The sequence below is a fragment of the Peromyscus californicus genome, unplaced genomic scaffold (genome assembly GCF_007827085.1).
Source record: "Peromyscus californicus insignis strain IS unplaced genomic scaffold, ASM782708v3 Scaffold_24__1_contigs__length_46423439, whole genome shotgun sequence".
NCBI classification, from domain to species: Eukaryota; Metazoa; Chordata; class Mammalia; order Rodentia; family Cricetidae; genus Peromyscus; species Peromyscus californicus.
The window spans coordinates 8,756,012-8,780,942 of NW_026294535.1; the positions used below are offsets into that span (position 1 = coordinate 8,756,012).

General features: G+C 37.6%; 1 protein-coding gene across 14 annotated transcripts in view; it reads left to right on the forward strand.

Annotated features, from left to right (window-relative positions):
- The window catches only part of Anks1b (ankyrin repeat and sterile alpha motif domain containing 1B), a 1,024,799-nt gene that overhangs the window by 262,388 nt on the left and 737,480 nt on the right, over nt 1-24,931 (forward strand). For 13 of the 14 annotated variants that reach the window (XM_052753096.1, XM_052753098.1, XM_052753095.1 and 10 more), the window contains exon 9: nt 18,639-18,782. The exons of the other annotated variant lie outside the window; for it this stretch is intronic. In XM_052753096.1, coding sequence (XP_052609056.1) covers nt 18,639-18,782 — 144 coding nt within the window. The remainder of the gene's footprint in view (nt 1-18,638; nt 18,783-24,931) is intronic. 14 annotated transcript variants of the gene reach the window in all.

Below are 24,931 nucleotides of genomic sequence, written 5' to 3' on the forward strand. Positions count from 1 at the left end.
GCTTAGATATTCCAATTAAGATGTTTGAATTTGGATCAGGAACATTTCATTAAATTCTGGCATATGGTGACAATACTGGACAGGCTGAAGGGTAGTGCTGTGGTTTTTAAACATGCTGGTGGATCTGGAAGGCTCTTTTGCACTTTTTATTAAATTCCAAGAAAGCCATGGAATTTAAAAACTTTCTAGCATAGTTAATCTGCTCACTAATTAAAGATTTGATTTTGGAAATGTGATCAGTTGTTTCTTTTGAATAGTGTAAATTAGTAAAGTATTTCAACGAAGAAGCATTTATTGAACATAGGAAACATGTTAAATTCAGAATTTGAATACTTACTTTGTGCCTGCCACACTCTGATTTAGATTCTGTAATACAAATACAAGACTGAGAATTTTCCTTTCCCAAATTGGTAACCCTCTCTTGGTTTTTTTTTTTCTTTTTCTTAAAATCACTCTAGCCAAAGTTGGACCTTGACATAAAGATTGATGTGAAGGTTTTGTTTCATAAACCCACACCCAGACCCATTTCCTTTTTCCTAGTGTCCACACCACAATGCTCATAGTGATCAGTGACATAGTTGAAGATACCTTTCCATTAGAAAATTACCTAAAATATAGTATATGGAACACAAATATAAGCTAAGACTGCTGAACTGGATAATTTCTAACAGGAACACATAAGCTTTATTTTATTTTTATTAGTTTTTTTGTACATTAATATTCAAATTAATGTGTTTCACGTTAGGAGCCTCATACATACTTTATAATAATTCAGCTTCGCTTCACTGGAAAACAAAGTCACCAGATATTTTATTAAACAAACAAGATCAGCAAAATACCTTCTGCATAGATAGGATTTCTTAACTGACATCAAATGTATTCTAAAAGGCTCTTCCAATCTTCTTTTTATGAATGAGTCATAGTGTATTTAAAGTTTTAAAATATTATTTATCCCTGTTATTATTAATTTCCTGAGTAATGATCTAATCAAATTGCGATCCAGGTTCTGGTTCTGCTTATGTGTTTCATCCTTCCATGAACACTACACTCTGGATTAGCACAGCCTGTCTGTGTATGAGCTGGGAGAAGTGAATAATTATATTTACATGCTTTGAGGTTTATTTTATTAATTTTCATAGTGATCTATGTTTCTCCACTTTAGAAATAAAATTGACAGCCATTCTTAATGTGTCATTTCCTCCAGCCAATAATGTGAATCATGGAAGTCACCCAAAAGTATCAAATCGTTAGTGTAAACCATCTGTTTCTCAGCTTGTAGGAGCTCTGTGCCCCCAACCTACCCTTGGCTGCATTAATATTAAAACAGACTGCTCAAAATCTTCAATTTACTTTCTTATTATATCTGTTTGGTATTATTACAGCCTGGAGTTGCCAGTTTCCTGCTGACCTAACAGATTTAATGTCTAACTTGTGTTCATGTGCATTTTAGTGTAAATTACTTTCTCAGCCTTTGATCATTTGTTGTGGTTTAGTTAACATAGATGTATTTAAATTGTATACTTTGTTGTTCTACATTTTACTTTTATACAACTGAACAGCCATTTCCTCCCAGAAGGAGAAAGGTATCAGATAACTATAAAGATGGAAATGTATTGTTATGTAGTAGGTTAGTATTCTGTAGTACAATTTTTACTATAGGATTATTGAAAATCTTCATGCACCTTGTTAAACATACCTGTTCTTTTGTGTTTTTCAGTACAACACATACATGTGCACATGTGTACATACATGTTTATACATATGATAACACCAAGGGCATTTCTATTTTAAAGTTGTCTGAATGGAAGCAAAAAATAAGGAGAGATAAGAGTTAAAGAATAGGTGCATATTAATTTCCTAGAACTTCAGGCTACACAAATAGTAGAAAATATCATCCCTATGCTCATAAAGATAAGATATACTTCATGTACCATCTGGCACATAGTTCAAAAGGATAGATTCAGTTGTCTGGACCACCCATACTTAGGGAATTCAGAGAGCAGGTAACCGTGAATGCTTTGCATCCTAACTCTGGAGCTCCCTGGATTCTTATCACAGTCTCATAGAGGCAGACATTGTATTGACACCTGTTGAACATCTTCTGAAGTGTCCTCTTGCAGCAAGAGCCCTGATACAATGTTTCTGCCTCCTCCATCTTGCTTTCCGCTATAGAAATTGTCAGCACAGCCATTCCATTCATCCGGCTGTGCTCATGTAATCCTCCTGCTCCGTTCTTCATTCCCTCTCTCCACAGAGCCCTTATCTCCTGAAGGACTGGTCCCCAGAGGAAAGAACGTTGTATCCCCCCTTCATACTCCCTAGTTGTTTCCTCTTTATTCTTCTAGCCCTTGTTTCATCTCGAATTACCTACAAATCGGGTCTAGTTTTACCGTTTAGCTATGTACACATGAGTCCTTTTGTGCATCAAGTTCAGGGCTCCTGCTATGTTTTTGTCTCTCTTCCTTCACCCTCAGTTTTAACCTTGTAAACAGTAGTTTTGTAATTGAGTCCATGCCACTGGACAGACACACGGGTCGAACCCGGAACTGAATCTTTAAACTGTGCTTGATGCAGAGACCCAGGAATCTGTGGAGAAAGTGGATTGACATCCTAAGATCTGACTTATGTCTTGTCTTTAGCCAGCAGATTATATAGGGAGGGGAAAGTGTTGTTGGTCATGTTCTGATCAGCCGGTCAGTCTTGTCTCTGAATTTGTGGTGCCGGTGCCTTTCTCCTTAGCATCTTCTCTCTCAGTAGCAGGCAGAGGATTCACAAGCAACACTGACAGCCACCAAGTCTTCCATTATTCATGTGTTTGAATTGCATCTGGGTTAAGTGTTAACACAGAACAAGCAAACCTTGAGTAGAGTATGTCTAGATTACTTTCTACAGAATGAGGTCCAAATGTACTTTTATAATATAGACTATTTGTCCCTATCTATTTTTGATCAATGAACAGTTAAGAAGACATTTAAATGAATTTGTTTGAAGTAGTAGGTATAAGTAATATAATTTTAAATAAACTTCTTTTCAGTGATAGTGAAATTCTGTTCACATTAAGTTCAGGTTAATATGATACTTGGTTGCTGTTAAAAAAGAAGTCTTTATTTACTGCCTCCTGTTTTCTTCTTTATTGAAAATAGATTCTTCTCTTATACAATACATCCAGACTACAGTTTCGCATCCCTCCACTCCTCCCAGTCCCTCCGTTCTTCTTCCCCAGATCCACTCCCACTCTGTTTCCTCTTCAGAAAAGAGCAGGTCTCCAAGAGACAACAGCCAAACAGGACAAAACAAAATACAGTAAGACAAGGCTAAAGCCCTCATATCAAGGATGGCCAAGGCAAGCCAGTAGGAGGAAAAGAGTCCCAAGAGCAGGCAAAGAGTCAGAGACACACCTGCTCCCAAGTGTAGGATATATTAGTATTTGCTCTCATTGGTGCAAAAAAATAACTGAACAAATACTATGTGAGAGGCGACTAATTTTTCCAGAAATTGGAAAATTGGCAAAAGCATGACTATGAAAGGAAATGACTAATTTCAAGTGATAAATGTAGAGTTTCGGTAAGAGGAAAGTGAATATTAACATAATTAAAGGATTTTTTTCAAAATAGAAGAAAATGACCCAGCTAGCAGAATGCAGCAATGACGAGAGCTGTACATTGGAGACACACATACAAATAATACGTCTTATTTTTAAAAATATTCACGTCAGACTTGCATAGTGATAATGGCATAGAACAACTCCTTATGTAAACTGCCAGAATACTGGGGGAAAAAATCCATTATCAAACTTCATTGAAAGACAAGGCCGGATACAATAATTGAAGAGAAAGGGGACAGGCAGGCCTGGCAGATACTCCTGCTTACTGCTTAGATATAATATCCTAAAAGACTGTAAGGGGGAAATCAGAGATGGCGTTACATAGTCCACTAAGTTCTAAGTGCAGAGAGTAGGGTTTGGGGCAGGCTAACCCAGCGACTGTTTCCAGGCAGAAGAATGTAAAGCAGGGAGATATACAGAGAAGACAGGCTGGAAGCTGCCTAAAGTTGTTTTTATCTGAACAGAATATTAACCTCCACAGACATAGAGTAAATTCATGAAGACAGGAAAAGAAAAAGCTCCCTGGAAAGAATAATACCAGGGGAATGTTATTATAAAAATTCAGACAGTGTCAAGAATTATTCATTACCACCAGCCCATTGGTGAGATCTTGCGAATCCATTAAGAAAACTTAAGTCTTTGTGTTGAGTCTAAACTAATTCTGGTGTAAAGGTTAAATTAATCTGCTTTTAAATTAATGATGTTTTAAAATTAAAATGTAATTACATCATTTCCCCAGTCTCTTTTCTTATACAGATTATGAAAACAACTTAATAATAGAATCTGAATATATATTAACTTAAAAAGATTGACTTATAATTACAATCTACTTAATAAATATAGAATCTGAATACGTATTAACTTAAGAGAGATTGATTTATAATTACAAATCTACTTTTTAAAAAATTTATCTCTGGGAGTCCAATTAACGAGAATGAGGAGGGTTTATATGAGCGAGAATTGTTGAGACCAAGGTTGGATAAAGCACAGGGACAAATAGCCAAATGAATGGAAACACATGAACTATGAACCAATGGCTGAGGGGTCCCCACTGGATCAGGCCCTCCGAATGGGTGAGACAGTTGATTGGCTTGATCTGTTTGGGAGGCATCCAGGCAGTGGGACCGGGTCCTGTGCTCAGTGCATGAGTTGGCTGTTTGAAACCTGGGGCCTATGCAGGATTGTTTGGCTCGGCCTGGGAGGAGGGGACTGGACCTACCTGGACTGAGTCTACCAGGTTGACCTCAGTCTGTGGGGAAGGCTTTGCCCTGGAGGAGGTGGGAATGGGGGGGGGGGGTTGGGGGGAAGGTGAGGGGGGCGGGAGGGGGAGAACAAGGGAATCCGTGACCGATATATAGAACTGAATTGTATTGCAAAATAAATTAAAATAAATTTAAAAAAAAAATTTATAGTACATAGTCTTGTCTTTTAAACCAGTTTCACAATGGATAGGGAAATTTCAGGCTTTGAAGTTTCATTGGTAAAAAAAAAAAAATCTTTGCAGAAAATAAAAATCGAGAGTTTTTCCAACTTAATGTATGATGCCACTATTACTGTGATAATAAAGACCCCCTACACAAAAAGAAACCTGGATCAATAGCACTTATGAACATATAAAAAATACATAAAGTAGTAACAAGTCAAGCCAGACAGTCTTCTCAGATTATACATCATGAGTAAGTCTATTTCAGCAAGACAAGTTTAGTTCAGCACGGTGATTGGGGATCCAAACTCTAGTCCTCTTGCTTGTAAGACAAGTGCTGCCTAGTTGATTTAAAAACCAACAATAAAAAACCTTGCAGAGGACTGGGGAGATTTCTCAGTGGTTAAAGCATTCCCCCTGTAGGCGTGAGGACCTGAGTTTGAATCTTCAGAACCCTCACAAAAGCTGGGCAAAGTAGCAGGTATGTGTAATTTCAGTGCTCCTGTGGTGAGAGGGGAGGCAGAGACAAATGACTCCCTGGAAGCTCAGAGGCAGTGGCGAACAGCAAAGAGATTTTTTTTTCTCTCAAATATGGAAGAGGCAATGATAGACACAAGAGCATATGTGTGCCAGCAGTCACAACCACACCCATACATATCATACATACACAACCACATCATATACTCATACAAATAAAAAAAAATAAAATAGAAAATTTTCAGGGCTCTTTAATGGGAAACAAGCAATCTTTTGAACTAATGGGGATGGAACAATTTCAGCCTGTGTAAGAAAAGTAAAATGAACCTCAGGCTTTAAGCATGCACAGCATGGCAGCTAGCTCAGTATAGGTTAAAGATCATAGTTCAAGAACAAAAGTCTTAAACCATCAGAAGGGAGTATCAGAGAATATCTGCAGCTGTGAATAAACCAAAGTGTTCCTTGATACAGCTCAAAGAACCCAAGGATATCTGTGTAGAATATAATAGCTATTAAAATCTCTATATAACTCAACAATGGAAAGTCAAACAAACCAATAAATACAAGGGAATGATTTAACAGAATTCTGCAAAAGCAGGTAATGGTCTCCATGCACAGGAGGAGACATTTAAATCCCAGTAACCACAGAATTGCAAATTAAAAGTACCATGTGATGCTTACACACTCCCGTGATGGCCAAGGGAATAAAATACAGTATTGCCTAGGATGTGGAGCTGCTAGAATCTCATACACAGCTGGTAGGAATGTAACAATCATACATCTTGAAAAAAGACATATTGATAGTTTCCTGCAAAGTTTAAGATATGGCATCTTGGATATTTTACTCAAGAGAAACAAGCACACACATGTGCTAGGTGATCATTTATGGCAACTTATTTCATGGTGGCCCCAAGCTAAAAAGCAACGCAAATGCCTGATGGCTGATTATGTAAACAAAAGTTGTCATATTCATTTAATAAAATACTATTTTGTATTACAAAACAATTAAGGGGTGGCTTGGAGACCTAGCTAGTGATTATCCAGCCTGCATGAGGTCCTTGGGTTCAATCCCCAGGTCCACAAAATGGTGATGATGATGACGATGATGATGATGATGATGATGATGATGATGATAGTTAATAAATAGGAATTTCCTACTGATAGATAAAGATGTAAAGGTGAATCTCAAAAATATGTTGAAGGAAAGTAGTTCATATAGAATGTTTATCTTATGACTCTATTTTTTGTGGGGTTTGGAAAAAGACAAACCCAGTAGAGTAGCAGAGAAGAGATTCCTGGGGCATTAGGTAGAGGAATCTGGACAGTGATGATGGAGGCATTCTGCAGCTGGGCAGACTGTGCAAGAGTACAGGTTAACAGAGAACATGTTTATGGATGCAAGTAATACCTTCATAAAGTTGATTTTAGGAATAAAGTAAATCTTTAGCAGAATAATATCGACTCAAATGAAATAGCCTGTCATGAAGGATAATTTTGCTTCCAAAAATTACATACTTTGCCTTCTGTACAGTTTCCCTAAAAACAAAATGCTGTGGGATGTTCTGTATGGCAAATGTGTTGCTCTGATTGGTCAATAAATAAAACACTGATTGGCCATTGACTAGGCAGGAAGTATAGGCAGGACAAGGAGGAGAATAAAGCTGGGGAGTGGAAGGCTGAGTCAGAGAGACACTGCCAGCCGCCATGATGACAAACAGCATGTGAAGATGCTGGTAAGCCACGAGCCATGTGGCAAGGTATAGATTAATAGAAATGGATTAATTTAAGCTGTAAGAACAGCTAGCAAGAAGCCTGCCACGGCCATACAGTTTGTAACCAATATAAGTCTCTGTGTTTACTTGGTTGGGTTTGAGCGGCTGTGGGACTGGCAGGTGAGAGAGATTTGTCCTGACTGTGGGCCAGGCAGGAAAACTCTAGCTATAACCAAACTTTCACTTAAGTTTCTAAAATCACCTTAGCAGTTTTGAAATTAGCTTTTGTGTGTTGTATGCAAATCTGATTTTTCTAAATTTGAAATAAGTTAATTATCAAGCCAAAGTCAAACTGAAGAAAGTTTTAAGAGATAATAGCAACATACAAATTCATTGTATTCAAATGAAATAACAAAGCAAGTATCTGTTTGAAGTTTCCCAAGTGGCTTGGCAAAGGATCTCAGCTATGTAAACAGCAAACGAGGATTAAATAGGTTGGAATTGAGCATTTTATATATAAGAAAATAGCTCTTCCTAATTTATTCTTTTTTTTTTTTTTTTTTTTTTTTTTTTGGTTTTTCGAGACAGGGTTTCTCTGTGTAGCTTTGCACCTTTCCTGGGACTCACTTGGTAGCCCAGGCTGGCCTCGAACTCACAGAGATCCGCCTGGCTCTGCCTCCGGAGTGCTGGGATTAAAGGCGTGCGCCACCACCGCCCGGCCTAATTTATTCTTTTATAATTACTGCAGATGAAGTAATTGCCAGTAAGTGTGAAATACAGTCAATCTTAGAAAACCCTCAAGTTTGAGTAATCACAAACACAGCAACATCATTTGGCTCATGGTTGCTAGGAGGTAGACCCAGTGACCACCTTAGCGTGAGGACTTGATTTTACTCTTCTGTTTTTGTTTCTTGCAGATGTAATTGTGGTTAAAGATTCATGACCAACTTCAAATGCATCTGGGAGCAATTATGTTCTTCAGAAGATATAATTATTGCAGCACTGTGGCAGTCACTAGCCTGGGCATGCACAGTGGTGGTCATGTTAAAGGGTAGTGTAGGTGGCCATTCAGAGTAATTTTCAGAAAACTGTAAGCAGACACTCAGTGTTTTGATGATGAAAACTTTACATTTGGTGTTGTAACATTATTACCCCATGGCTTGCTATCTGTTTCTCAGAACTGTATTGAAGATCAATGTGTCTTCTGCCTTTTTAGTATGGTGACTGCTTGTCCATCAGTAGAGCTTCCACCCATGTGGGGCATTTACCCACCAACCCCACTGCTCCCCAGAGTTTTCTTGAGTGTGAGCAGTAGGAAATATTAGATAGAAGGATTTATTGTGGAGAATATTGCGGAGATAAACAGATAGAAAATAAAGGATAGCCTTGAGAGAGCCTGGAACCTTTTCCAACGGGCCCCCGACTGTCTCTGCCCCAGGATATTTATAGAGATGCCAAGGGGTGGAGCAAAAGACCTCCTCCCCCAGCACAGCCAAGTGCAGACCATCTCAGACACCTGCACTCAGGCCCGTGGTCCTAATCATCCTCTATGCGGACATGCTGGGTAAAGCCACGAGGAACCCGAAAACAGGCTCCCATACACCCAGTCCCTTATTGCCCACTTTGAAAACAGCATAAAAGAAAATATTGTGACATATCATGCTATTATATAACTGTTGTCCTCTTTTGATCTGATAAACAATAACAATTCCATGTAAGCTCTCCTGTATAATAAGATGATGTAATAAGATGATGTATAAGTTTGGAGAGAAGATGAACACTAAGGTAAGATTGCTCTGCATGATAAGTGTACAGGAATTTGAAGAGCTAATGGGTAAGAGCCCCATGGAAAGAAGGAAACTTCAGTTGGTGATGGAAAGCATTGGTCACTCAACCAACTGTCCAGTTTTTTTTTAAATAATTTTTTACAAAAGTAAACCAGCATTTGCTCCTATGTGACCTGTCGGGAAGAATAGCTTCACTTCCAAATTATAAACTTTGCCTTCTGTTCGAAGAAGCCTTGTTGCAAACCAAGCCAAGCTCAGTGAATTTCTCTAAAATGTTCGCAGAACTTTTAATATTGATAGAGGAAGAGAAGGGCTAAGTTGTCATTTAGTGCTCATTCTCCTCAGGGATTTTTGATGAAATCTGAGTGGTACAGAGTTGACATAAAAGCATTCTTGGATTAAATCAAATAGATGCAGACTTCTAGTTTGGATTTCTAATGATTAGAACCCTGCTTTTACAATGTGGTCAAAGGTAGCAGGTCCTCAAGTCCCAGGGTTTGTAACTGAACTAGCTTTGTTTATAAGATGAACTTGCAAACCGAGTAATATCTTGGACGTCAGTTTATTCACTTTTAAAATAGGGAATATTGGGCTGGAGAGATGGCTCAGCCGTTAAAGGCTAGGCTCACAACTAAAATAGGGAATATTCTTACCCTACTTTATTGGATTACTCTCTATCTGAAAGCGTGTTATAAATGATTAAGCATATATATATAATAGAAAATTAGGTAAATACATTTTATATGACATGTAATTTATGTGAAACACAAGTACACACACACACACACACACACACACACACACACACACACACTTCATAGGGAAATCTCAGGTCTTCGGTGCTATATTGGCACCATGATTCCATTTTTCTCTAATTGAATTCAAATCTGTTTCCCCACATTATTTATGCACTATGGTTCCTTTTCCTTTTGCTTAGCAATGCAGAATTGTCTCAGTCTTTCTTCCATATGATTATCATGTGATAACCAATAAAGAGAACACGCTTAGACTATATAAATAAAAATCTGTTTTCTGTAGAGTTTTTACCTTCCCCCCTCAGGAAATGCAAACATAGAGGTATTCAACGAAAAGTGAAAAGGCATTTGAAACAAAGAAACCTTCCGCGTCAAAGTGTGTTCATACGGTTTCTTTTACATATACATTGAAGACTATATTTAGTTTGATAAAAGACTTTCCAAGGTATCTTTTATACAACTCAAATAGTCCTTTCCACTCAATAGGAGGAAGTTCATGCCTGGCACTGTAAACTTAGCCAGCTCCTCAAGGCTGCTAAGGGCATGGAACCTGGAGGAGAAGCGTCCACGTTCCTAAACCATATAATCCACAGCTGTGTTCTGAATACCTCTCCTTAACGTCCATAGATCAGTGGAGCTGCCACCCCGCATCAAAGAAGCTGCGTTTTGCAGCGGATGGGGGTTGTTGCTCAAAGCTGTGATTGGGCAAAGTGCAGGGAGCAATTGAGCATGGGGTGCCTGACCCCAATTAGAACACTGACAACCCCCGCTAAGGCTCAGGGACTGTCTCAGAAGAGCAGGGTGGAAGACTGTAAAACCGAAGGACCAGGGCATTTGATGTTATATAGTCTGTTCTTTAAAAAAAAGTGGGGGACTCAAAGTGGAGGGTAGGGAGGAGGGTGTGAATCTGGGAGGAGCTGGGGAGTGAATAGGATCAAAATGTTGTATCAAATTCTCAAAGAATTAAAAACATAATGTTTTTTCACGATACAGTTTTACACAGCAGATTTCTTTTCTGACTTTAGAGGGCAGTGCTAAACCACTGATGTTTCTTGATTTCTGTTATAGCCACTTTGTAATGGTTAATATAAAATAAAACTGAAATATCACTCATGATATTTGTGATACAATTATGTACAGCCCTTAATAAGATTTCTAGGTAGCAAAACTGAAATAATAGTTCATTCATCCAGTACTTCATTTAATAAATATTTATTGAGTTTATTAGGAAGAGCACATTGTACATGATCTAAAAATGGAAAAGACTGTGCTTTCTTTTAAATAAATTAAAATTAAACAGGGAAGCTAGCCACACTTAAATATGTGTGTAAATGCTGGTGCATAATGTGTGCATTTACAACTCTTCATGATAATGATAATAAAACTACCAGTGATGAATATTTTACATGCTAGTCAGGGAAGTAACCCTATCCTGATATAGCCCTACAAAAGTAGGAATTATTAGTGTACCTACTTTGACAAGTAAGGAAACTGAGGATTAAAGGGATTATTAGTATTTAGGTCCAGAGCTAGGACTTAACATGTTCTTGTTTGACTTCAAAGAAGCCAATGCATTCTGGCACTGTGCCATTTCTTTTTTCATGGTATATGTGAGATGTCATAATACACATGCTTGCATAAGGAATGATGGACATGCAGACAGAGTGATGTAATTTCTGTTTGTGAGAAATCCGGAAAATTTTACATAAAGGGCAAAATCTGAACTATATTTCAATCAATGGGGTTATAAGAAAATACTAGCTAAAGCAATAGTTAATATTTATTGAAATGCTGCTATGTTTCTATGTCTATTGCCTCAATTGATTATGAAGAAAAAAAGCTGTTGAGTGTTGTTTTTCATTGTATGAAGAAATCAAGCAAGGCTGAGTGGCCAGCTCTCCTGAAAACTGTACAATTTGAACTTGAATCCAGAACTGTCTAATTATGGAAGCCATATTTTTTTTTGGAAGCCATATTTTTAACCCCTGCTGTATACTGAATAGAGAAGTAAGGTGGAAGGCGTGATAAAGGTGTGGAGCATGATCAGGCAAAGCTAAACAATTCTACTTGACTATAGTCTGGATTGAATATAATAGAATAAATGAAAAAGCTAAAAGAGGGAATTGATGCTACAGATTTGTAATCCCAGCTATTTATGACATGAGTTTAAGGCCAGTCTGGGCACTCAGTGAAAGTTGGATGGGTAGAGAGATTGGAAGGATCTGGGAGGAATTCAGGGAGGGGAAAACATGATCAAAGTATGCTGTATAAAAATATAAATAAAAAGAAGCAAAATAATCCAAATCATCTAGAAATACTAAACTGCTAACAAACAGCAAACAATAGATAAAAGAAGCAAAACAAATTTCTTAAATTTGAAAAAAGGGGTCTGGAAGTGGTCGTTTTATGGAAGAATACTTGCTCAGCAAGCAAGAACTCTAAATTCAATTCCAGTTCTGAGAAAAAAAAGCTAAAGAATAATTTGGCTGTAGAACCTTTAAGATAAATTGAATAATTTGCATGTTATTCATTATTCAGTGGGGAATATTGGAGACATATGAACAGGGATGAGGTATAAATGGAATTTTTTAAAGAGAAGATATACAGGGAAGAAGTTAACTGCATAATTGAATATATTAAGTGCAGAACCAGAAAATAACCAATGAAGTAAAATGTTGATTTATTTGCGAGAATTTTAGCTGAGTATATAACATTTTATAGTGTCATATGGGATCCCTGTTGATGGCCAAACCAATGAACTAATCATGTATTGGTGAGGATTATGCCTTTTAAATTTTCAATTAATGTTTTGTGTGTGTGTGCAACAAGTTCCTATTAGATTAAAGTTATTATTCTTTTATTTAAAATAGATTTTTTTCATACAGTATACTCTGATTAGAGTTTTGCCTCTCACTCTTTCTCCCAGTTCCTCCAAACTTTCCATCCCACCTGGATCCACACTCCTTCTGTCTCTTGATAAAAAACCAACAGGCATCTAAAGATTAATAGTATGATAATTCAAAAATAAACAAATTAGAATATGACAAGACAACCAAACCAGAAAAAGCCAAAGAAAAAGCTCAAGAAATGCATGTAGACACAGAGACACACATGTTCACACACTAGGAATCCCACTAAAAACCCCAAACAGGAAGCCATAATATATATGCAAAAGACCTGTAAGATAGGATAAAAAATGTCTGGACTTAACATTAAGAGACAAAGAATCCCCAAAGATGCTGCTAGTGGCCATCTACTTTCAGGGATGGAGGTCTACCCTTAAGACTTGTTTGTTTCCCCAGTGAGACTCCTTTGAGAAAACTTAGTTTTCATTTACAATGACTATCATTTTTAGGGATGGAGATGTGTGTCCACTTCTCTCAGCTCTAGGATTCCATCTGGTCCAGACCCACCCAGACCCTATGCATGCTGCCACAGTCTCTGTGAGGCCATGTGTGTGCCATCCCTGTTGTGTCTAGAAGTCTTTGAGTCCTTGATGTCCTCCATCCCTTCTGACTTTTATACTCTTCCTACCTCCTCTTCCACTGAGGGCCCTGAGCCTTGAGGAGAGGGATTTGATGGAGACATTCTTTTAGGGCTCTAAAGTTCTCTCATTCTCTGCACATTGTCTGGCTGTGGCTCTCTGTATTTGTTCATATCTACTTCAGGAGGACACTTCTATGATGATGGCCAAACAAGGCATGGATCTATGATTATAGCAGAATGTTGTTAGGAGTCATTTATTGCTGTGCCTCTTTAGCCAACAGTAGTATTTGGTTTCCTTCTAGATCCCTGGCCTATTGAGTCTCAGGTTCTTGCCCACACAATCAGCACTGGTATGGGCTCCATCTTACAGAGTGGGCCTTAACTCAGATCAGATATTGGGTGGTTGCTTACACATGTTTTGTGCCACTATTGCATATCTTGGAGGCAGGTCACTCTTGTAGATTGAAGGGTGTATAGCTGGGTTGGTGTTCACATTTTTCCTTTGGTAGAATGCAGAATACCTTCTGGTACCATGGATACTAGTCCTTAGTGGTGAGGGCTTTAGGCAGGCACTGGTTCTGCTTCTCCATGTTCAGTGAGTTGTGTGGGTGTTGTCTTCAGTAATAGGGCCTTACCATCAATAGCCTTGGCAATAACTTGGTTTGTTTGGGGATTGCCATGGAACCCCTTTGGCCAACAACTCAATTATTCCTGGTACCGGAAGCTTCATTTGGTGACCAGAGATGTCCATTTGGAGCTCTGTCTCCTCCAATATTTGGCGATTTTATTTAGAGCATCTTCATATATGTATATATTATAGGAAGCTTCTACTGTATTAGGTTTCCATATGATTCTTCAAATGGCCCTTAGTTTTGCTGTCTCTCCCGGTATTCCCTTCCTCAGTCCCCTCTTACCTCCCCGTCCCAGTTTGTCTCTCCCACTACAGTCTCCCTTTCCTCCCATCCATTCATAACTGTATATTCTATTTCCTCTTCCTAGGGAGGTCCACGCCCCTAGTCCTTTACTCTCTACCTGACCTCTATGGTTATACAGAGTGTAGCTTGCTTGTCAATGACTTAACAGGTAACTTCCATGTATAAACAAATATATACTGTTTGCTTTTCTGGGTCTGAGTTATTTCACTCAGGATGATGTTTTTTTCTACCTCCATACATTAGATTAATGTTTTAGACTTTGCAAGATAGAGGGTCTGGTCTTCAGAGTGAGAAAGTTGGTGTGACAAACACCTCTTACTGGTTATTTAATAAATATGTATTTAAGAAACTGTGGGTTGATATGTACCAAATTACAGAAAATTTCATTTACTGTTGCAGATGGCAAAATGTTCGCAGAGTTATCATCATATAATAAAAGCATTAAAATAGGCATATTTTGTTTAAAGTACAGTACATAAGCCTAGTTCTTTTATCTCTTGCTGTTTACAAGGTTATGTATAAGACAAGAGGTCTTGTAATCTTGCAATCAAGAAAGGTCTTCAGTCTGGGATTCAGGATTAAACTCTTTTTTTTCCCACTTGCCAGTTTTGGGTTTTACTCAAGTTCTCTGTGCCTCAGTTTTCTTGTTTATAAAGTAAGAGAAACTAGTGTTTGCCTTAAGGGCTGTTTTGTGAATAAGAATAATTAACACAAAACGGTCCCATGATGTTACAAGCCACATAGAAAGTTTTCAGAATAATGTGAGACAATAACTAATTCATTAAGAGACTGTTTAATTCTACTATTTTCTAGCTATTGGCAGTTGATAAAGGGAAAGCTAAAATGCGGGTGTAGGAAAATCAGTTTCACTTATAATGGGAAGAAAAGAACATCTTTAGCTTTACAATCGAGTATCTTTACTAACTCTAATAATGGCGATCCGTCAGTATTGTACCGAACACTGCGTTCTGAAGACCTTTACAAAGTTTAATTTTTTTAATTTTAAAAATTCTTAAAGAATATTCTTATGAATTCTGTAAGAATTTCATACAGTGTATTTTGTTCATATTCACCCCCATCTCCTTCCATATCTACTCCCTTCCCTACACACCCAACTTCTTTAAAAACAAAACAAAAACAAAAAAACACAATGAGTCCTCTTGGTGCTACTCATATACTCTGGATGTGGGCATCCACAGGTACCACATGTTTAAAGAAAATGAATTTCCCAGCAGCTCTTCTTTTAGGGGTGGCACTTAATGCCTACCTCCTTGCTCCAGGCTTGGATTGTGTTTGACTTGGACTTTCACAGGGCGTATACTGTCGCAGTGGTATGTACAACTGCCTTGCTGTGTCTGGAAAATGATTTCCTTGTTAATCATTCATTGCCCCTGGTCCCTGAGTCTTGGGAAGATGGTATGTGTTACAGGAATACCATTTAGAGCTGAGCACTCTGCTGTGCTTATTCTCTTCATCTTAGTAACACGTGGGTCTCTGTGTTGATTACCATCTACTGCAAAAAGAAGCTTCTCTGCTGATGTCTGAGAGATGCGCTAATCTACAGGTAAAATAATAAGCCATTGATAATTAGTTAAATCCTATGTCCACTTAAAAGAATGGTAGGTTCTTCCCTAGGACCTATGATCTGTCTAGCCACAGGTTCCTAGTCCTGATAATGGTGCCAAGTATGAGTTCCATCTTGTGGATGAGGCCGTTAAACACAACCAGAAAGCGCTTGGTTGCGTCCATTACCTTCATGCCAGTTTTGCACCAGTTGGCATATCTTATCAAGCAGGTTACTATTGTAGCTCACAGCGTTCATAGCTGGGTTAAATTCATGATCAGTTTTCTTCTCTGGCAGCATGCATAGCACCATATAGCACTCACTATAAAAGCTAGCACTGGGATTGAAGCCTCTAGTATTCCCTTCTCTACCCTGCCATCCCATCCCACACCCCATTTAATCCTTCCTGTTCCACAATTCATCTTCCCCCATTTATGCCTGTCTGTTCTATCTCCCCTCTCTTAATAGTTCCCCCAGGACCCCTTACCGACGTCTATGGGTGTTTCAAATAAAACACAAATATCTAAAGATTCAGAGATAGCATCTATAAATGAGAGAAAATATACAACATTTGTTTGTCTGGGTCTGGATTTTATTTCACTCAGGCTGAGTGTTTCCAGCTCTATTCATTTACCTGAAAATTTAATAATTTCATTTTTAGCATCTAAATAATATTCCATTATGTAAACATATCACAGCTACATTATTCATTCACCCATCAATGAGCATCTAGGATGTTTCCATTTCCTGATTATTGTAAATAAAGCAGCAATGAACATGGATAAGCAAATATTTCTCTAGTAGGATATAGAGTCCTTTGGGTATATTCCCAAGAATGAAATAGCCAGAACATGTGGAAGATCTGTATCTAACTTTTTGAGGAACCTCCCCCAGTGACTTACACAGTGGCTGCCTCAGTTTGCACTTCCACTAACAGTGAATAAGTGTTCCCCTTTCCCCACATCCATGCCAGCATTTGTTATTTTTTTAATTTATACATGCATATTTTAACATTCAGCCCACTGAGCATTCAGCAGGGCCTTTGGTAATAGACGTTTTCTTTAATTCCTGAAAAGCTTCTTCTATCATTTCCTTGATCTTCTTATCTATATTCTCTTTCTAATGATTATAAAACTCTCCTTGTTACAGTTTGGGGCCTTAGAAATTTCCTCATTTTTCTTAATTTCTAATTTCTTTTTATATTCTATCTGTTAGGAAATTTAATCAGATTTTTTTTCTAGTTCTTCCACTGAAGTACGTGTTTGTACTTATATGTGCATGTATATACATGTATGTGTTTATTTATGTACGAATGCATGTATTTGATGGTATTATTCTATTCTTATTTCATGGATATCTTCTAGCCCCCTGAGGAAAATGTAGTAAAAAATGGTTTGTTTTATTAGAAGCTTTCTTCAAATATATGACAACCCTTGTTTATATGTAACTGAAACATTAAGAAATGTTTTACTATTGGACAGTTGGGGGGCATTGGCTTCATAGTATTGATAACAACATAGACTTTACCATTTCCTTATTATTTGTCATAGATTATCTTTCTCAGGAAGGTTGTTAGTCCCTTCTCTGTACCAATTACTCAGTAACACAGGCTAGGTAACCTTTAAAGAAAAGAGGTTTATATTGGCTCATTTTTGTAGTATAAGATTGAGGTGATGGTCGTCTTGCTGGCAGAGTCCTGAGGCAGAAAAACGCCCATGTCAAGAGACAGGCAGCATGTATGTGTCTCCTTTCGCTTCCATCTCTTCTTGAAAATCTATCAGTGTTCAGTCAGAGGACTCCACCCTAATGACCCTGTCCATTCACCTTTCCAAGCCCCCTCCTCCAGACTCCATGTCTGGATAAAATTTCAACCCTCTTAATACTTCTCAGTGGGCATGGAACTCCAACATGAGTTTGGGAGGCGATAAACCATATCCGAACTATGCCAAAATTAGTGTCTACGGGGACGCATATTCTTGTCCTCTACCTATGAAATATAAGTCTAGCTATCCTAGATGATGAGGCACTTCTGGGAAGCAGTGGGTCAGCTGTGAGTCTTCATTTACCACAAACACATTAACTCGGGTCTCTTGTGGAGAAGTTAGGCTTGGGGTGTGGTCCTTCAGACACTGAGTTTAGATCCTGTTTCACTCATAGCTTCAGGAGCTGTCAGCCTCCCCAACTATTCAACAGTGCAGTCGCTTTCCTTTCAAGTTCTTGTTTGTTGGCTAATGCCTCCCTGTCTCTTACTTGGGTCACCCGTCATTGTCCACACGTGTTCTTGGTACCGCTCATCCGCTTCTGCTTGTCTTGTTGCCTTTGTCTCATAGTTGATGAGTTTTTATAAACCTCTTACAGTTACTTGAGTGGGATTTGGGAGGTAGCAAGAGTGAGTGTGCACAGTTGCACGTAATCTACTTGTAAAATTTAAGGGTATTATTTATCCCTGTCATATGTATCAAAATACTTTGTGGGGTTTGCTTTTGGTGGCCTCCATAAAGCATTTCTTACAGTAATTCCTATTCCATTCAAGTATTTCATATTAGCCTCCTTGTATTTCCCTTAATCCTATGGATAAACTTCAATTCTTGACAAACCATAAGATTTTTCTCCTTTGTTACTCTTCACATATTTTCTTGGGTCATTGTCATGTCCTGTTCCCCATTACAAACTTCATTCATTTATGTCTTTCTCACCGACGTTCCTCACTTTCAAACTTGAATTGAATTATGTGTATGTTTGGCCTAGTACAGCCAAAATGTAAGGTGGCAAGAAGGCTGGAAGTGAGCCAGCTTGCTAAGACATGCAAGCGAGTCAGTTATGTGATTTGATTGATGTTATGATACATAAACAACATTGATATAATATATTGGTATAATATAAATTTGATTTCAGAGAACTTCATCTACAATAAATTTGTCACCAGGAGAAGTGGAAGAAGAAGAGGAGGATCCAAACACTTGTGGGCCCACAGGACTTTGGGAAGCATTAACTCCTTGTAACGGATGTAGGAACCTTGGCTTTCCCATGCTTGCACAGGTAAAGGTTTGCTTTTATTAAGGTAAAACAAAGCTGTAAGATGGTTGCATATTTATTTGATTCCACCTTTTCCCTTCAGAAATGTACTTAGTTAGCTTCCTGTGCACATCAGTGCAGCATATAGTGAATTTACACAGTTTTTATGTTTTTAAAATTTTGTTTATGATGCTGAAAGTTTTTACTTCTTATATATTTTTAATGTTTGATTCATAAATATGTCATCTAAAAGAATAATATTTTTAACAAATAGTAAGATGTGATGTAAAGCTATAGTTAGAGGAAGCTATATAAAGATTGTTTAAAAGCATCGATAATGATGATATATAATTTCTTACCACAATGGACGCATTATGGAATAATATGAATATATCCCATATCTCACTGGGAAGTTTTTAAAGTGAGAACAAAGCACTGAAATACTGATTATACATTCATAAACATTTCAATATTTATTATGGGCCCTAATTTTCAGAAATTAAATAATACAGTTAAGAAATTTAGAACTGAAAAATATTTCTACATGAGATGAAATAAACTTCATACAGATGAAGAGAATGTTAAAATAAGATTGACTATGTTGAAATGGTTAGAAAAGTAATCTAAGACAGATAAAAATCACTTTGTCTAGAAATGTGTATTACGGATATAACTTTTATGTTTTGCGCTGTGTCTAGAAACCATCATTTTTCTCATGGTTATGTCACAGAAAGTTTGACCATAGCCTTCTAATTTCCAATAAGAATTGCTGTGGAAAGCTAAGTAGGAGATTCAACTTGATATATAGTATTTAAATTTTTCTCCGTAGGACTTTTGTAATATCTGTTATTAAAAAATAATGAACTGTGAGTTTCTGTGAAGGTGGAAGATCAGTTCTTTGATGTTCGGAATCTGTGGATCCTAGAAGTTCTTGTTGTAGTCAGAATAGTGATGAACCAGTAGATTGTCTTCACTTAAGGTCTTCTTGCACAGCATAAAAATCTATACTTTGGGTATTTACCTAGGTGAAAAGGAAGGGAGAAAGCATAGAGTTTTGTTTTATGGATATCCTAATCTGATCAACAGTTTCATGATAATGAACATCTTTGCCCGTTTTTAATAAAGTTCAAGTCTTTGTAAAAGTATGTTTTTAAACTACTTGTGTTATGTATTTTAAAAAGTAGGGCTCTTAGAACAAAATAAAGTATAAAAGCCTTTCTTATAACACTCTATCACTTAAATCCTTAATGCTATGACTATATCTGTTTTCCCAACACTTCACTAATGCCCGCTCTATGTATGTTTTAGTTACTTTTTAAGTATTGGTAGTAACTTTCTTCTGATTTACAATGTTTAAATGCTGGGTTTTTCTTTGACTCTTTGTCTCTGAAGACCAGCATTGCTTCAATAAATGTCTTAGATGTTCTAGATATTAATATTTCAGTAGTTACATTTATCACAAAGTGTTCTAATCTTCAGGTTTTCTGTTTTCTTAATTGGTATGTGTGCACAAGTACATTGTGTGGCTTTTTAATATAAAGTTCATTAAACTTTTCAAAGCTTTTTTTCCTTTAATTTATTGCTTTTAGAATTACTTTTGTCTTCAATTACAAATACTACTCTATATTGGATTTCACTTGTTAATACCTAGTTTTCCTTAGCTGTCCTATGAGCAATAACATATTCCTCTTATTATATTTCATCCTATGTTTTGGGTTTACATCTAAAATCTTATTTATTTCTGCTTTCCTACTATGTAAAATGCATGACTTAGTGTTTCTATTATTACTCCATGTTATTATATTAAAACTATTACCTGATTTGATTGTTTACTTTTTAACTTTTATATTTTATAATTAATATGCCAAGTTTAAAAAGTGTTCTTGTTTGATTTTAATTGCTTCAATATTAAATACACAAATGTACTTGTGATGCAGTATTTTTTAAATTGGATTTAATCTAGCAAATCAGAAATGGGCTCTTACTAAAGCTCATCACTTATAAGTCTTGGGAATATATGTTGTGTGTCTGGATACTATTATTCATAGGCTCACTTTCACAAGCATGCATACACATATAAATGAGCCATATATGTTTATAGGTTTTTATTTCTAAAAGCATGTGAATGATTTTTACAATTTTACAGTTAAAATACAAACATATATTTTTATTTTATTTTTTTCTTTATTAAGAAATTTTCTACTCACTGTACATACCACCCACAGATCCCACCTCCTCCCTCCTCCCATCTCCCAGCCCTCCCTCCCAAGCCACCCCACATCCCCACATCCCCCAAATCAAGGTCTCCCATGGGAAGTCAACAGAGCCTGGCACACTGAGCCTAGGCAGGTCCAAGCCCCTTCCCACTGTACAAGGCTGTGCAAGGTGCCACACCACAGGCACCAGATTCCCAGAAGCCTGCCTATGCACCAGGGATGGATCCCGATCCCCCTGCCTGGGTGTTCCCCAAACAGTTCGAGCCAAACAACTGTCTTCCATATCCAGAGGGCCTAGTCCAGTCCCATGGGGGCTTCACAGCCACTAGTCTACAGTTCATGGGCCTCCAATAGTGTAACCGGTCATCTCTGCACTTCTTCCCATCACAAACACGTATTTTAAATTATACTTATTATTAGTGTGTGTGGATGTATGCACCATTGTGCATGCATGGAGGTTGAAGGACAACTTGGAGGCGTCGGTTCTCTCCTCCTGTCTTTATATAGATTCCAGGATAGAGCTCATGCTGTCAGGCTTGCTCACATGGCAGGCACTTCACCCGCTAAGTCATCTTGCTGGTCCTGTGTGTGCTTTATGTATTTTATAACTTGAATCATCTTCAAGCTGCTACTTGTTATTTCATTATAGTGGATTTTCTGAGCATATGATTCAGCCATCCAGAAATAACGTATTTTAAATCTTTAAAATTTATTTACCTTTAATTTATTCAGTATTTCTTAGCTTTTTTTTTTTTGAAGACTTATTTCAGAACTTTAAGGAAACTTTGTGGCTTACTCTAAGATTGTGATGAGCAGCTGGGTCTCTGCTCAGAAGCAGAAGGAGAGAAAGCTTATCACTGAAGGGATATAACTCTGAAAAGACACTGAGTCAGGAAGCCAGTGTTTCTGTTCTAGGGAAGCCTTAGAAAAGAATGCACAGGGATCTTGATAGCCACCTGCTCAGTGATTATCCAGGGCCCACTCTGTAGTGAGCTCAGGGTCCCTACCTGCAGGGAGCTGACAGTATGATGGCTTTCCAACTTTTTAGAGCATCATCAGCATCAAATGAAAGGTACTGAAATGAAATAACATGCCGACATACCACTTGAAACAGTTTTTACTTTAAAAACATCAAGGTGTTTAATTTCTTTTCATTTTAGGTGCTTTGCCCAAAGTAACCTATGATTAGATATACTTTCTCAGTAATATAACCTTAGAATTTTTAAAAATTAAAGCATCCAACCCACAAAATATTTTTTTCATATTTAGAAGCTGTTTTTCACATTTCTAGCATAATTTGGGGACCATTAAAGTCAGTATGTACATATCAAGCTTAATGAATAGCTATTTCCTTCTAGTCTGCTATGGGTTCCTTTGTGGTTGGTGCCATTAATATGGCACTTTATACATTTTACATGCCCAGATGTGTGAATACTATATTCATTGTATAGAACAATTTGTTCTATATTTCATATTACTACTACTTAATTTAATTGAATCTAAGTAACATGTATCAAATATATTTTATGTTTAAAGCATAGAATTCAGCTTCCAAAGCATGAATATTATGGAAAGAATATAGATTCACCTAGTATCCATGTTAAACATACATCTAATACTAAAATGTTTCCATGCTCAAGGAATATTTTGACTTGTAAAATGAGAATATCGACCCGATTCCCAGTTTGGGTCCAGGTTTTGAACTGACTTAATATTTCAGAATTTAGTTTTCTTTTTTCTTTCCTCCAATAAAAAAATGGAATAAACAGACTAAATGATAGACACTTTCAAGTTCATGCCTGAGAGTGAATCATACAGTGTTTTGTCTTTTCATTGTGACTGGACTAACATCTTTGCAAACAGTTCCTCTTAAACTCATGAAGGGTTAGAATCCTAAACCACATCAGGTGATTAAAGTTCTTAGAAGTTACTGAGAGTTAGTGTCACTAGAGGCTTTATAAAAAACAAATAAGATAAGTTGGGTAGTGAATTAGAAGGGAAGCCACAGAAGTCCTTTCTGAAAAAGATGACCACATTCAAATCTGTTTCTCAACAGTGATAACAGTGATTAATACCCTGTTTATACTGTGTACTGTGTGCTAGACATTTTCACAGACATCGTTTCTATTGTGAAATGCTAGAAATCTCCTTAATGTTATGCTTTCCAAACAGTGGCTCATTTGGCCTTGAGCCTTTTCAAATATCTTGCCTGTCCAGAAGTAGGGGTAGGGTGCTCAGCATTCAGGGATTTCCTGGACCTTTATATTCTCCCCAAAGCAGCATGGTTTCATCTTCTAGTCTGTACAAAGACTTCTGCTGGGTCCTTGATCTCTTCCTCAAACATGGGTATTCAGGGTATCCTTGGCCATGGTGCCCTGTGAGGCTTCCTTGGTGACTTCAGGAGAGTAAACAAGGTTTTCCTAGTGAAACCTTTTATCTGAAGAAGGACACAGTGTAGGATTAAAATGGATAGCCAGGAGCAATTAGCATCACTAAAGCTTTTTGTGGACTCTTATCTGTACAGACTTCAAGGGAAACAGCTTGGTTAGTTCTAAGATGTTTATATGCTTATCTCTTTCCAGCATGGCATGGCCGTAACTGGCCAAGTCATCACAGTCCGCAGTTGAGTTGGCTAGCAGCATATTGTCAGATAGTTTGAAACTGGGGCTGGTATGATCAATGCCTGCAATGCCTACAGTCACCATTCAGGCATGGTTGTACGCGTGAATCACTGTGCCTCTTTTGCTGGTCTGGATGAAGTCACTCTAACATCAGTGTGTACTTGAAGATGGGAATTCCTCTCTCTACTGTTCCTGTTGTATTTCTATGCAGAGCATAAAACATGCTCATGGCAGGGCTGCTCTGGGCTGTTTCATTTGGTAATAGACTGACTGTTGGTTGCTTTGATCAAGACAATTCTAAGAGCCTATGCCACACTTTTCTAAACATATTTCTGGGGTATCCTGCTTCTCTGGCCTCTCTGGCAAGTGGAGAGTTGGTTGACTTCTTCTACAGCTTTTTTTTTTGTCTCTGGGTGACTGAGGACCTTCTGGGAACTTTTTAGCAAGTGCTCAGCTATGCACACAGTCAGGCCCTTGGATCCAGGCAAAGCTCTGCCCAATAGTTAAGGTATGTGGCACATAAGTGTCAGGCCATTGTAGATATGACACCCTCTCCCCCATTGTTAGGTTGTGCAGATGTGAGTCCTCAAATAGGAGAACCAACGTTGGAGCCTAAAATCCTGACTCCCAAGAGCTCTGCACCCTGATCCCAAACTTTCAGCTGCTGATCATACGCTTTTCCTCTCTCCTCTGACAGTTTGCATCCATTTCCTCCCAAACAAACTATACAAATCCTGCTTTTATCCCCATCAATTGCAATCTGTACTTGTCATATACCATGTGACTATGTTACCCAGTGGCCTCTCCTTTGGCTAGGGACATTGTCTTTTTACATCCAATCATACAGTTCACTGTGGCCTGCCCCACCTCACCACGTGTCTGTAACCTAACAAACTCACCCCAGTATATCTCTCTGAATGTCGTAATACAGACTACACATGTCTTTAAAGTAGGGTCAGGTGAGCTATTAGGTATAACTCTTCCATTGGAATAAAATATATGTTATACATACTCTTTTATCCAGCACTTTTAGTCATGGGCATTTACCTTAGAGACAATTGGAGAATTTGGTGGACAGAGAACCAGAGGTTCATCAGTGTAATGGAATAGTCATAGATTTTCATGATAAACAAGATTCGTATCCTCAACAGGCAATTAGTTCAATAAATTTGGAATACTCCATTATGGAGTATCTGCAGCCATAGAAATGATTATGTAGCTCCCTATTTATTGACAACTTTTCTTTAAAAATAAAAACAAACATATTTCAAACTAGTAATATAAATATGATCAAATTTACATAGAATCACCCACATCTGTGTTTGGATAAGCACTT